Consider the following 15,319-nt stretch of genomic DNA (forward strand, 5'->3'; position numbering starts at 1 on the left):
AGGTCTAAATCAAATACGCCGTTTACTAATAAGAAAATCAACACAATATCAGTTCACAACATTTTTATTGATCTCCGTACATTTTACTCGATGATATGCGGTCTTTTACAGTGAGCCAGCTGTAACAACAAATGCATTCACGATACGTTTTAGCAAATAATATTTGGTCACCACAAATAATCCGAATTCGTAATTACTCACTCCTTATCAGTGGCGTTTCATGAAAGCGTGTTTAAAGTCTTGTATTAAAATTTGAATTTATTTGAGAATTTATTGAATAAAATAAAAACAGTTAGACTACGTTTTTTTTAATAAAATGTTTAGATAATTTATTGCCAAATAACAAATATAACAATTGTTAGTAAAAACGTTTGTATTTATACGTATTTATGTTATGATTTTTAATCGTAAAGGCTCTGTACTGAGGTATTAAGATTTTAGAATTTGTAAATCTTAAATAATATTGTTCTAAATAAAATTGTTTTGAATTGGAAAAACTATTTTGGTCAAACTAGTGTACTAGGTACAGTTTATATTATGTGGTTTACAAGACTTAAAAATCTTTAATCGCTTGAGAATGTTCTAAGGGCTCTTCTTATTAAAGAGTGACATTGAGTACCTAAAGTTAGCCAACTGTAGTGTCAATTACAGAATGCGTGTTTTGATTGGTTGCGTATCAATTAACTGAAATAAAATCTTAAAATAAATAGGTTTTAACTTTCAGGTATTTTATTTTGTTTCATGAATTTATACAATAAAATCTTTAGTGTTTCTATAAAGTATTCAATTTATGGTGATATAAATAAGCTAATATACAATAAACTAATCACAACTGAACCAAATTTTTAATAATCTTAAGAGGTGGAGTTATAACCTCTCCAATTAACTTGTTTCCACACCACCCATGGGGTAAAGTTTTCGGTGCGTTTTATTTGTACGTGGTGTCCCCAATAGACCTAATCCACAATGCAATATTCATTCAGAGTCTGTTTCTGACTGAGATGAATTTAAATGAGATTGTTTTATTATAAGAGTAATCAATTTTTTCACAACACTGGTAAATGTGACTGTTTCAATTAATTTTAAAAGCACATATGTACCTCATCTATCTAGCTATGGAAAACTCGAAACGGAAGTGGAGGATCAAGTGAATAAAGCAAACGAGCCGCAGGTTGCCTGAATGAAACAATATGGAGAAATAAAAATATCGGAAAAGAAATGAAACGTAGAATTTACAAAACAGTCATCAGACCAATAAATGCGCGGCAGAAACACGACCGGATACAAAAAGGACAAAAAAATGTTAGAAATAGCAGATATGACAACCCTTTGAAAAAACGATGACAAGACAAGGTGGGCGGCATTAATAACTGCGTAAAAAACAGGTATAATGGAATGGCTACATAAGCCGAATGACAACAAATAGAGTAGTAAGCACGGCGAGAGACGGTTCTCCAATTTGAAGAGGATCAGTGTAAAGATCACGAGAACAATGGAATGACAACTTACTGGAGGCACATTGAAAAAACAGATAGTCATATTAACACAAAAAGAAGAAGAAAATATGTACCTCATAATTTTCCAAATTATTTTACTCCATTGATTCTGCAGAACTGTCTGTTGAACTGTCTGAATCATTTGATCCTAATTGTATTGTCACAGGCTCAATAACAGTATCCACCATGCCGTCCAATCTCTACATATCGTCTTCTACTTTAATAACATGGCTTATCGCATTGCTCCAATCAGTTGAATGTATATTGTCCAAACTAGCTTGCAAGAGGCTCTGGACATCAATAATTTTAAAAGTGACATTTTCTCGAGCTACATATCCTTTCATTTGTGCCCAAATTAATTCTATTGGGTTTAGTTCACAATGATAAGGTGGTAGTCTTAAGACGGTAATGCCATGAAGTCTAGCCATTGTATCCACAGCATACTGACGATATGTACTACGATGTTGTCTAATAATATTCATTAGCTCCATTTTAACCATATCCTCGCCGTATGGAATGGATTTTTCTTTTAACCAATTTTGTAAAACTGCTTTTCTGTCACTCATATTAGGAATTCGTTCAACAAGTCGGCTATGATAGGATGCATTGTCTAATACTACCACTGAATTAGGTTCAATACGCTGAAGAACGTTTTCGAACCATCTTTCAAAGCATGTGGCGTCCATGTCCTCATGATAGTCGCCTGTTTTCTTTGATACAAAAATGAGAGCACTATTTTGCAGAAAACCTGTATCACTACCGATATGAGCTACAATAAGACGCTGACCTTTGCCTGATGGTGCTCGTAATCCTGTTGATAAGCCTTCTATAAATGCTTGACGAGGAGTTGTTACAGTCGTATCATGCCAAATTTTGGAAACTGTATGACCGGCATTAATCCAAGTTTCATCAAGATAATAAATTTTTCTTTTGGAAAGACGATAATCTCTAATAGAGCGCAAATATCTTCGTCGCCATGCTACTATTTCCTCTTTATCTATTAAAATTGATTTTCGAGATCGTTTCATGTAACGAAAATTTAACTTGTGTAGAACTTTTCTTAGCGTTTCGGCGCTCATTTGAGGAATCATATTGTTTTCCAGTAACTTGGTCCTAACTGTTTTGATCGTTGGGGGCTTATTTTCTAAAAAGAATGTATGTACAGTCCTCCTGATTAAATTCAGTTGTGTTTCATCTAGATCTAGAGGTTTTCGTCCACGCTGGCGAGTTTTTGGCGCACTTAAAGTTGCTGTAATTTTAACTATCAACTATCAATTTAACTTTAACTAATCTAAGTATTAATGGTTTTACTTCATTACAATATAATAATTAATTCTTGATTTTTTTATTACAAATCCAAGCCTTAATCGTTTTGTTTTAAATCTTACAATGCGTTTACTTGTCGTTTCATGATTTCATTTAAGACAAACACGGCAAATCAATAGATTTAAATTTACCTCGAAATAACGAAATATAGGTAGTTGTTAACAATAATAATATTCTAACAATAATAATAGTCTAAAATAACAATAATAATCTACGAGTTTGCAGTGAAAACTTTCCGCTGTAATGTATCAAAATTCACTCACGTTCACTGTGCACTACAGTACGCTACTGACACTTCTCAAATTTAACCATTATCAGCAGCTGCAAATATATGTGTCATCGTCTTCAAATTTTTGTCGGAGTATATAAATGTCCATTACTATTCAATACCCTAAGTATCTATAATAATAACAAACCGAGAATTAATATATCGTTACTTCGTTATTCTAAATATTTCGGTATTTTGTTTACACGGTAAGCTACATTATCTGTTATTGATAAACTTTTGAATATTATCGCGCTCTTTCAGCAAATTTGGTTTAACCGAATGATCTCATCGCACACTCAGCAGAAACAATGTTTAGTCTTGGGCCGATAAGATTTGTTTATTTAGGTTCCTCCTAACTAAATTATAATGGGAAAAAAATTGAATTATTAAGTGGGTGTCCGTAATAATAAGTGTTATATTTTTTATAGCTAAGGTGACATATTTTAAAAAATTTTCGATACGATATTACTGTCGACGTATCAATGCAAGATTATTTAAATCTGGACAATTAATTTCAGAGCGAAGAAGTCGTCTGCTGGAAAAGAATGTACAAACTATTTTATTTTTACATATGATCTCTGAGCACGTGTCAAATGTGTTTTTTTTAATGAATATTTTGATTGATGATTTTGATGTATGTTTATGGTATTGTTCGTAATGCGCATAAGTCCAGTTTTTTAAATTTTTATTACACATTTTTTGCGTCTCATAGAGTATTTAAGCATATACCCGAACTACAATACTCGCTGCTAAAACGACACTCCGTCCTAACTGCAAGACGCAAGAGTCTCGCATGCTTAGTCTTGTTCTTGCGTAAATCTTGCACGGTCAGTCTTGGTCTTGCTAAAATTAGGCGGTCTTGGTCTTGGTCTTGCGAAAACGCAAGAACAAGACCAAGACCGATTTTGGGCAACACTACTGATAAATAACTTATCCACTCAACCACTTGCCCAAAGAAGATTGAAGAGGGTATGGCCAGAAGACCTACCGCAATAATACTTAGAGAACCATCACTGGACGGTACCTAACTCACGTTAATTTACTTACACACTATTTACTTATTACTCTGTGTATAGAGTAGATTGTAAACATACAATGTAACAATAAAAAAAAACTAAACCCTGGCTATGAATTCACTTATGTCAACATACGATGTTGATGTTTTTTATGTTGATTTTTTCATAATTATGTTAAATCCAGAGGTAGCTATCGAAAAATGACATCAAAACAATAATATTGTCAGTTAATGTCAAACGTATTTTGTAGTATTGTAAAGCTTTTTGCCGTTTATGGATTGTACAATGGGTCGAGGTAAAGTTATCGATGAGAAAATTTGTTCAACCATTTTTAGATTTTTTAATTCTGGAAAATCCAATTCGGAAATCGTCACGCTATAGTGTAAGAAATATAGTCAGAAGATACAAAACTACAGGTTCGGTCGTACCTAGAAACGTACGAAAAAGTAAAATAACCGAAGCAGATCAAGGTCATTAAGACGCATTATAGTGAAAAATCGACGAGCAAATTATGTGGAGTCAAGCGTTTTATGCAGTGACGTTATTGGAAGACACGTTTCTAGATCAACATGTCATCGAGAGGCCCACAAATTAGGATATGGTACTTACAAAGTAAGTTTTATAGTTGAGAAAATTAATACGAATTGTTTTTTTGAAAAATTTCATTTTATTTTAGGCTAAGGAAAAGCCACTTTTAACATTATAACAAAAGAAAAATAGACTATGATGGTCAAAAGAGCATAAAGATTGGACTCAGTAGCAATGGCATTCAATACAATGGAGGTATGAGTCCAGATTTGAGGTGTGTGTTGGAGACAGTATGAGTCGCGTCATTCACAGGAAAAAAGAAGCTTTCCATCCCGACTGCCTGAAGGGAAAAGTCAAATTTCCTACATCTGTCATGATCTGGATCAGCATGTCAGCTAGTGTATAATAAATACGATTAGTTAACATAATCTTTTATTTGTCCCTGCTCTTCTCATTGTTCAGATTTCATTTAAGATACGACGTACCTACACCTGAGACAGAGCTAGTCGAAGCTTAATCAATAAAATTGTCATCTGAAGTGTCGTTTTATAGTTACACGGCTGAGGTTTCATTTAATTATTGAACTGCATTGAACTGCTATTGAATTAGCATCCAATGATATAGCTAATGACTCCACTGTTATACATTAGTTGTTACATTGTTACAAGTTATTAGTATCTAATACACACACTCTGGTTTCAATATTAACTCCAATACACATTGTACTAAATTAGACAAAATGTACTTACCCATCTGAACTTGGAGTAACAATTTTCTTGATTAACTTTCTCCTTATGGGCTGAGAAACTGGGTTTTCAGATTGTTTGGAAGTCCCCGGCAAAGTAGCCTTCTCTTGTGTATCTTTGTTCCTTTTGCGTATTACGGTCCTTTTTTCGCCTGCATTTCTAACAATTCGTTTATTTTGACCCATCTTTTTCCTAAAAGGTAACTCTTGTTGGATGAATCGCCCTCTAAAACTTCTTAAGCACATATTTTGTTTCATCTTGGGTTTTAGGGTGGTTTTCAAAGTGGTTACTTTTATATGTTTGGTAGCTACCACTTTAGTTTTCTGAAGCGTACTATTCTTTTTTGTGATAGTTTCTGTTTTTGATACGGTATTTGTTCTGACCAAAGTTTTATTTGTCACTTTTTCTGATAGTTTGCTAATGGTTAAGGCACGAATCTTTGCCATCTTTTGTTCTTGATATTTTCGGCGGAGAGCTTGTAGAGCCAGAGCGTGTCTTCGTTTTCGATCCATCTGACGACTTATTACGACGGGATCGGCTCTTTTTCGTACACCAAATGCTACAAAGGGTTTTTCTGATGATGTGCCACATTTTGCTATATCGATGGGCCCGTGTTTCAAGGAGGTTTCGCTTTTAATTTCATGTACTTGGCCATTTGTGTCCACTATGGAGGCGGTATTAAAGAAGTTTAGATTGGCAGGCAAAACAGGAGTGCCTCGAAAGCACAGAAATGTTAAAAAATCTTCGGTATTTGGTCTTTTAATAGGAAGCAGTTCTACTGGTTCCGGTAAACCTTCAAGTTTTGGACTTTCAGCTTCGAGCTCTCGGATTGGCGTTATTACAGGACTATTTACATTTGAGCCCTGTGCAAATTTTCTCTGGGCATGTACTTTTGTCCTAAAATAAATTCAAAGATGAGATTCTTATCTATTAAAAAACTAATACATTTAAATGAGTAGATTAAAACAGTTAAAACCTGAAAACGATTTCTTTTAAATATATTTTTGTTCTTTTTATTTTATAATACAAACTCACTGAAGACTAATAAATCTTTTATAGCTAATGGTATATTCTATTATGATGAAAAACCTGAGCAATTAGATGCTAGAAATTACAGAAGGTAAAAAAGAAAGGCAGACAATAAGGGAAACAACAGCATGTCTGTAAAATTAGCATATCCATTTTATAGGGCCGAATTCAGATCAAGACTATAATTTATTGCTAATTTATTACGGACAGAAAAAAATTATTTCTGTAGCCGTTTCCGAGAAACAATGGTCATGCTAACTTTACGGTAAAGTTAGCATAGCCATAACTATATCTCGGCAAAGAAAAGGGGTACAGGGTCCATCTTGGGTCATATTTTATTGCAAATGAATTGAGGGGCTCGGTAGTAAACAATGGTAATGAACAAATTTTGATTTTTTCCGAAATATGAAAAAGATGGCAAGAGGCATGGCAACGCAGAAAACTTGACTTATTTTATTCTCCGAATAATAGATGGCACCAGATTAATTTCTTAAAATTTGGTAAGAGACATGCATAAGCATGAAAATAACGTTATATGTCCATGATGGCGGAAGATAAAGCAGGTTGTTCAAATCTAAATGGCTTTTTTGATGTTAATAGTGACAATTCTGAGAGCTACGATGATTACGACTCAGATAAAGATCCTGAATTTCAAATATTTAGTGAAGCTAGCTCGATTAACTTTCTACAAAGAAGGTAATTTATTTATATTCTTAGAATAATTGTTTGCAAGTAAAAAATGGTAAGGGATATACTTAACATTTTTTACTTGCAAATATAAAAATAAATTCTCTGCAGCGCTATAATACTTAATATTATTTTTATTTATGTTTTAGAAAACTTTTCAAAGAACATGGAATTTCTTCTTATACATACCCAGAGTCCAGTAATGAAGAAGAAGGGGAGGAAGAAAAAAGAAATAGAGGAGACTTAAATGAACACAGTAAACAGGAAAAAGAAGATTATGTTTCAGAAACAAAATCTAGAAAAAGGAAACGCAATTACAGTAAGCAATTAAAAACGAAAGAGCTCAGCAACCGCGGAAAAGAATATAAACAATACAGAGGTAAGCGAAATAATGTTTTATCAAAAACACACCGTCTACCGTGTAGTTGCCCCAATAAATGCTATGAGTTATTTGCATCTCATGAAGAACTGCAGACAATTTTTGTTAATTTTTGGGGCATGAACAGTTTTGATACACAAACTGCTTACTTAGAAGGTTGTATGAGATCTAAAAATGTGACTAGGAAGAAAACTAGCACTAGTGTCAAAAAGATCTCAAACTATTGAATATAAATTAAAATCACAAGGAAAAGATGTTAAGGAAGCAAAATGGCTTTCCAAAGTATCCACGACTTACAGAAAAATCGAGGTCGAGTTGAAAATTTAGTAAAACAATTAAAAACTGGATCGAATACTCCAAAATCAGATCTAAGGTCGACATTCAAATCATCCTTAAAAATATTCCAATTCTGATATAGATTTTCTGAAATCTTTTATTAAAAGCTTACCTAAGTACAAAAGCCATTACACCCGTGCTGACAGTTCTAGACAATATATGAGTATGGAAGAAATATTTAGGAGAATGCATTTTGAAAAAGAAAACTTCCAGTTTCTGTAGATAAATTCAGAAGAATATTTACTGAAGAATATAAGTTTCAAAATTCTAAAAATGGATACATATCAAGCGTGCAATAAGTTTTCAGTAGCTTTAGAAAATGCTAAGTTACACAATGATGAAACAGGTTGAAAAAATTAAAAATGAACAAGAATTACGTCATAGAAAAGCTGAAGCAGGTTAACAGGCAGTCAGAGACGCAGTAGAGAAAGCAAACTTAAACCCAGATGTGCATGCAATAAGTTTTGATCTGCAGCAAACCCTTCCCACACCAAAGCTTACCACTGGTCCCATGTTCTATAAGAGAAAACTGTGGTGCTATAATTTAAGCATACATTCCCTTGGAATGGTCAGGGTCACTTTTTTATGTGGGATGAATCTATACCCCATTTCCATCATATTGATAGCACATTATGTATGCAAATCCCTAAACTGTTGATACGAGTGACTCAATGAAAAATATATATTTGTCAACAAGTTTACAGAAGTATATAGGAAAACAATTTTAAATTGAGTATGACCACCAGGTATAAAGGTTGAAGCAGAATAGAATACAATAGTTTTAAGGGTTACTAATCCCTAAATAAAGTTGCCAGTGTCGGAGTGATCGAGATTAACAGGTTCTAATGAATTTGCAAGAAATGTAAGATGTTTATTTTATTGGTTATATATAAAAAATGAATATTATTTTAATCAAATTCCATTTCAGATTCACTGCTTTCTTCAGAATCTAAGGAATCTTCAACTCCAATGTTAATTATTACCGGTTCCAGCATTGCATCAGTCATATTATCCAAATTCCACATTTTATTTTCTTCCTTGTGAGCATGACTAACAGCATTTTTCCAATTTTCTAGAGTTACTTTTGAAGGAATGTTCTAATACTTGTTGCAAGTCTTCTAATTTAAAAGTTTTGTTGTTGCGTCCGACTTCACCCTTTACTTGAGACCATATATTTTCTATCGGATTCAGAGTGGTATGGGGGTAAACGTAAAATAAACACATCACGGTTTAATGCCATTTCATCAATTATATATTTTTTATAAGCTGCTTTATGTTGCCTTACAATAGGTAATAATTCCTTTTTTGTCGAATTCTCCTTGTACTCAATTGCGTGTTTATCCAACCATTCGATTATCTCTCCTTTTTTCCATACCGTTGTTGGCAATTTTTCTGCTAGTCTTGAATGGTAACTAGCATTATCTATGACTATGACAGAATTTTTTGGAATTAAATCCAACATTTGCTCAAAATATTCTTCAAAAACGTCAGCAGTCATTTCCTCGTGGTAATCTTTGGTTGATATTGAGGCAAAACTTAATAATCCACCATTGACAAAACCGTATTCGTTTCCAATATGGGTTATTATGAGTCTGCGTCCTTTTCCAACGGGAATATTGTTAATTCCAGTAGATACACCTTCGATGAATGCCTGACGGGAACTTTTCACATTTGTATCAACCCATAGATATGGTACAGTATGACCTTCATTTAGCCAAGTCTCGTCCAAATAAAAAATTGTTTTCCCTTCTTCTCGATACTTTTTAATAGTTCTTAGATAATCTCGTCTCCAACATACAATGTAATCTTTTTCAATTAAAACGGATTTTCTTCTATTCTTTTGCCAACTAAATCCCATCTCTCTCAATAGTCCCCATAATTTCTTGTTGCTTATGATTGGTAACTCTTCGTTTTCTCTAATTAATGTTTGGATTTTGTTCAATGTTGGAAATTCTTAGTTAAAAAAAAATGAGTGGACGCTGCGTCTTATCATGTTTTTATGTATTTCTTCAATTTCCAAGGGTTTACTCCCTCCACTCTTCGTGGGAGATGAAACAGTTCCTCCTTTTCTTTCTTTTGGGAAGCTATAAATTGTTGCTTCTCCAACTCCTGTCATATTTGAACACATGTTAACGATTTCACGAACATTACTTAAAGGGCGTTGATGTACAAGTGCATCGTGTACATTTAATATTATATTTTTCTCTCTTAGACTGAAGGCACCTTTCAAAACTACACTTAACCGGGATAAAACCTGTTGTCGACGTCATTTTTAAATGCAAATAACAAAATATCGACACCAAAAACGTAGGTAGGTAAGACATGAACAATGTACATCTACAAACTAAATGGAAGATGCAAACAATTTCTAATTTATATTATTGGCATAAGCTGTAATGTGGCATAAAAACTACTTAATCCAGGTAATCGTTCAAAGAAGGTATTCTTTTTGTGTCAGGCGATAACTTGTATAGAAAACAATAATCACCTTTAAATTACTGTTTACATTAATTTATTTCGTGAAACATTGAATTCTCTCGTTGATCACCCGTGTATAATTAACAATAATCGTGTGGCATATATACCGACGTCTTTTACGCACAAAAAAGGTATAGTGAGATTAGTGGACACTTATTTTACATAAGATTTTTTAAAAGATAATGAATTGTTGACGGCATCTTAAAATATTAATTTTTTTTATTTATTTCAAAACAAGTATAGGGTGACACCTATGTTTTTTTGACCTGTTGAGGATTTGCATACATAATGTGCTATCAATATGATGGAAAAGGACTATAGCTGTTTCAAATTGTACTTTGAGAAAAATAATATTCCTGGCAGAAAACTAATAGTTGTTTCAGACAATTGCTGCGGACAAAATAAAAACTGGGCCTTCATTGGTCTTTGGCTTTATCTTTTACAAAATGACTATTTTAAATAAATAGTTCATATATTTCCTCAGATAGGACATATAACGTTGCCGACAGAGCTTTTCTGTTGTAGGAAATTATGCCAAGAAAAACTGTGAAATGGTCTATTCGTCCAATCACTGGGAAGATATTTTGAAAGAAGTGTCAGAAAAAGAAACCTTTTCTAGTAACTAGGGTCCAGCAAGAGGATATATACGATTGTTCAGTACTGAAAAGCTATTTTAATCAACCGGTAGGTATTTTACAAAGTAGTGTGAAATTATTCAGAAGTTCCCAAAAATATACAATATTCAGCATCATACAACGGATTATTTAATTCCATGTCCTTGAATAAAAAAAAAAGACCAACAGCTGCACAAGAAAAATTTCCTACATTTACTCAAAAATATAATCACCCCCTTAGTATTCATCCAGAAAAACTGAAAAATGTAAAATCATTGAGTCCTTAAAATGTGTGAGTAACAGTGTCGGAATAGGATCCTGGGGGGGGGGGGGGGTTTAACTTCAAAACCCCCCTGGGTGCGCCACTGTAGGTAAATAATGTTAAGTTGTAGTACATATTTTCATATTTTGCTAAATAAACATTGTAAAAAAATATTTGACATTTCATATTTTGCCTACTGATTAAAAACAATATCAGCTAATTTTAGCATGATTCATAGTCTTATATTTTTTAATAAAATTTATTAAATAATTTTTTTTCAAAATTCAACACTTCAAAACTCAAATCTTCGTTATTGTCCCTTACCATTTTTTACTGCCGGACCCCTCAATTGCGGACCCCATGCGAACCGCGAGAAATATATTGCTAATGTATTGTTTAAGTTTTACGTCAAGAAACAATATATTGCTGCAACTGTTTCCGAGAAACAATGATTATGCTAACTTTACGGAAAAGTTAGCATAACCATAGCTATATCTCGATAAGAAAAAGGGATACAGGGCCCATCTTGGTGGCATATTTTATTGCTAATTAAATGTTATTAATTGGTCCCAAAAAATTAGACCATCATCCCCTTAGAGCAAAATGCACCCCTGGAAAAATCGAGTATATCAACCAAAAACGTTGAAACCAGAAACTTGAACCGCTATGAATTAATTGTTAATTTATTGCTGAAGTTTTATGCTAACAAACACTTTATTACCTGGAACTGTTTCCCAAAAATAATGGTGACTGAACCTATCTTAGTGTCATATTGTATTGCTAATTAAATTTTCTTGAAGTATGTTCAACTTACTTGCTAAATCGTCCTATGATCGTTCAATGCAAATATTACCCCTGGTGAAATGGTGCTGATACAGTTTATTAAAAATATTACATCATTTGACCCTCGCTTAAGCTACAATATCTATATAATGACAGCTACGAGATATAGTCTTTAATTTATTGCTAAATTTTTGTTAATATAAAGCACTCCTCACACCGTGTGTTACCGATCTCACTCCCTTAAATTCACAAAAAATGGAAATAAACTATATTCCAAGAAACAATGAGTACTTCAGCTTCCAATAAACAATGGGTGTTGTAGTTTAATTATGAAACTACAATAATATTTGTGTTTTGGAAAAGAGTGAAGCAATAAAAAGCATTGTTAGCGTTGAACTGCACCAATAAATTAAATAAAAACCAGTATGAACTGGTCTTTATGACTAAATACATAATTTTCCTGAAAAGCATAAAATTAATCATAAGTATCTAATAACGACCGTCTCAACCTTGGTACAGGTGAGACATATCTATATGTGACCACAGTAACATGTTTTGTAGTTAATAAAATTTGAAAGAAAAATACCACCACCCAAAAGAAACGTTTAGTTGCATTTTAATAAACTTAATACAGAGAAATATAACTGCAATTTTTGTTCCAAAGTTTAAAAAACATCAGAAACTACCCCCAATTTACGCGCAGTTAAAACAAAAACACGGTGTAGCTTTTAATTGAGTAAGGAAAATGAAAGACAGCGAGAATATGAATAAAGTAAAAGAGTAAAAGCCTTGCACCAAAGAGCAATGCAGTGGCTGACAGACTTAGAATGTAGATGTATGCAATACCGCGTTTAATTTTTTTAAACAGAAGTCGGTATAATGTGTTACCTCATTTGAAGGAGAATTTGATTCTCTATTTAATGACATTACATTTTTAACTAAAATATTTCTTTAAGGGTAGAAAAACAATCTTTTTTAATTTAAATTCATAATAATTATTTTAAATTAAATGTTCGAAATGCCATCCATCGGTTTCTTGACAATATGCGAATCTACGGACACATTCATCAAGTACATTGCGGATGACTTCTGGAGTAATTAGACTCATTTCATGCCTAATTCTATCTTTCAAGTCCTGTAAGTTTTGGGGTCTATTGACATAAACTTTTGATTTTATGTAACCCCACAGGAAAAAGTCTAGAGGTGTTAGATCTGGCGACCTTGCTGGCCACTCTATAAATCTTGTCTTCCGATCCACGCTGGGAAAGCATTGATTTAAAAATTGATGTACTTCACGTGCGTAATGCAAAGAGGCTCCATCTTGTTGAAACCAGATATTTTCACTAGGTAAATTTAGATTATTGACATGTTAGCAAGGACAGGTATAAGTTGATTTTTCAAAAAAGTTAAATAACGTTCTCCTGTTAGATTTTCTTCAAAGAAAAAAGGGCCAATGATTCTGTCATTAATGATCCCTGCCCATACATTTACTTTCTGAGGATATTGCGTGTGTGACTCAGTCATCGAATGTGGGTTTTCTTAACTCCAATATCTGCAATTTTGACGAATCGCGGTAGCATGTATAAAAAATGTGGCTTCATCGGACAAAAGGATTTGATTGATGAAATGTGGATTGCGGATACATAAATCCTGCATAATTTCAGAAAATTGAAGCCGGCGATCGGGATCTTCGTCGATTAATTCCTGATATAGTTGAACTTTGTAGGGATGGTATTTTTCTTTTTTGAAAATACGTAATACCGATCGTTGGGAAACTCCAGCATATTCACCCATTTGTGTTGAACTACTGTGAGGATTGTCATGTACATTTAATAAAATATCAAGTTTCACATTGTCTTCAACTTTAGGATGCCCAGCGTTTGGAATATGTTTAACGTGCCCAGTTTCTCCAAATTTTCGGACTATTTTACTTACTGTTGATTGGCTGATGGGTCTGTCTGGATATTTTGCGTTGAATAAATTGCATACCTCGTTCTGTGTTCTTTTTTATCTCCGCATCCGCTAAGAATTAATATTTCTATGCGTTGCGTTTCATTTAGGTGAGCCATAATTTAGTATTCAAAAGTAAAAATTACAATTGACAGCTAATAATAATTCACAAAATCAAAACATTTACGTCAATAAATATTACAGTAACTATGCCACTATAACTTGCTTGAATTAACATTTGACAAAAAGTTTCATTATTTATGAGATAACTTTTTGTGTCCATTATTATTTTTACTTATTTTTGCTTTTTAAGTATTTACTTCAGAAAGTCATGGCAGGAACCGATGGATGGCATTTCGAATATTTAATTTAAAATAATTGTTATGCATAATTTGGTTACTTTAAAGTACATTATGAATTAAATCATTAGTTGTAATTTAGTTGAATTTAAATTAAAAAAAATTATTTTTGTACCCTTAAAAAAATAATTTAAGTTAAAAATGTAATGTCGTTAAATAGAGAATTAAATTCTCCTTCAAATGAGGTGTCGCATTATACCAATTTCTGTTTAAAAAAATTAACGGTTATGTCACTACACCCACACCGGTGACGTCATCCCTACTCCATGTATGTTATAAGATGTGTATTTTATAACAAAAATCGACCTGTTTCGGGATTTCCCTCAAAACTCGATGGTTCTCGAAATAATGATAATATTCCATAATTTAGCCGTTCACTGTTATATAACTGGGGTAAATGACAAAAGTATAGAAAATTAGCACCGTTTTGAGTTTTGAAGTCAGTTGAAGTTCAGTTTTGACATAAATAAGATTCATTTTAACACTCTGGCCGCCAAGTGTAACATTAATGTGCACTCTGTATTGACAAACGTGTAACATTAATGTACACTTACAGCGTTTCACGTTAACAAAATAATATAGTTTTGGCGCACGACGAAAAAATTTAAAATATCATTGGCGGCGAGAGTGTTAAACGAGGCTTTTGTTAAAAGTATTTTCAAGACTTTAATAAACTAATCCTTTACTGCGATTATCAGGTCTGTGAGTATCAGGTCTTCTACATAACCAGTAGAAGACTGACTACTTCGAGACTTAGCATCCCTGCCCTACACTAGCTACTGTTTGTCTCCTGCAAATTCCTATTTATTCCTACTCATCCCAAACCCTTCTTACCAATACACATGCCAAGCGTAGCGTTTAAGTGACAAAAGTCCCAACTAAGTATGATATGTAACAAACTAAAATGGAATTATCCCAGTTGAGTAGAGCGATAAGCCCAGAATCTCACACTGATAAACATATCAGTATATCTCACAGATTCTTGGAGAGACAAGCTTGTGACATACAGACAATACAGAAACGAAAATTCAATTTCGCTACATACAACGTTAGGAGAATAAA

The 15,319-nt window shown here is 33.1% G+C and overlaps 1 protein-coding gene across 4 annotated transcripts in view; it reads right to left on the reverse strand.

Moving 5' to 3' along the window:
• Nucleotides 1-15,319, reverse strand: part of Jarid2 (Jumonji, AT rich interactive domain 2) — a 91,491-nt gene that overhangs the window by 72,371 nt on the left and 3,801 nt on the right. For all 4 annotated transcript variants that reach the window (XM_072540307.1, XM_072540306.1, XM_072540305.1 and 1 more), the window contains exon 2: nt 5,384-6,277. In XM_072540307.1, coding sequence (XP_072396408.1) covers nt 5,384-6,277 — 894 coding nt within the window. The remainder of the gene's footprint in view (nt 1-5,383; nt 6,278-15,319) is intronic.

This window comes from Diabrotica undecimpunctata, chromosome 8 (assembly GCF_040954645.1).
Source record: "Diabrotica undecimpunctata isolate CICGRU chromosome 8, icDiaUnde3, whole genome shotgun sequence".
Classification (NCBI taxonomy): domain Eukaryota; kingdom Metazoa; phylum Arthropoda; class Insecta; order Coleoptera; family Chrysomelidae; genus Diabrotica; species Diabrotica undecimpunctata.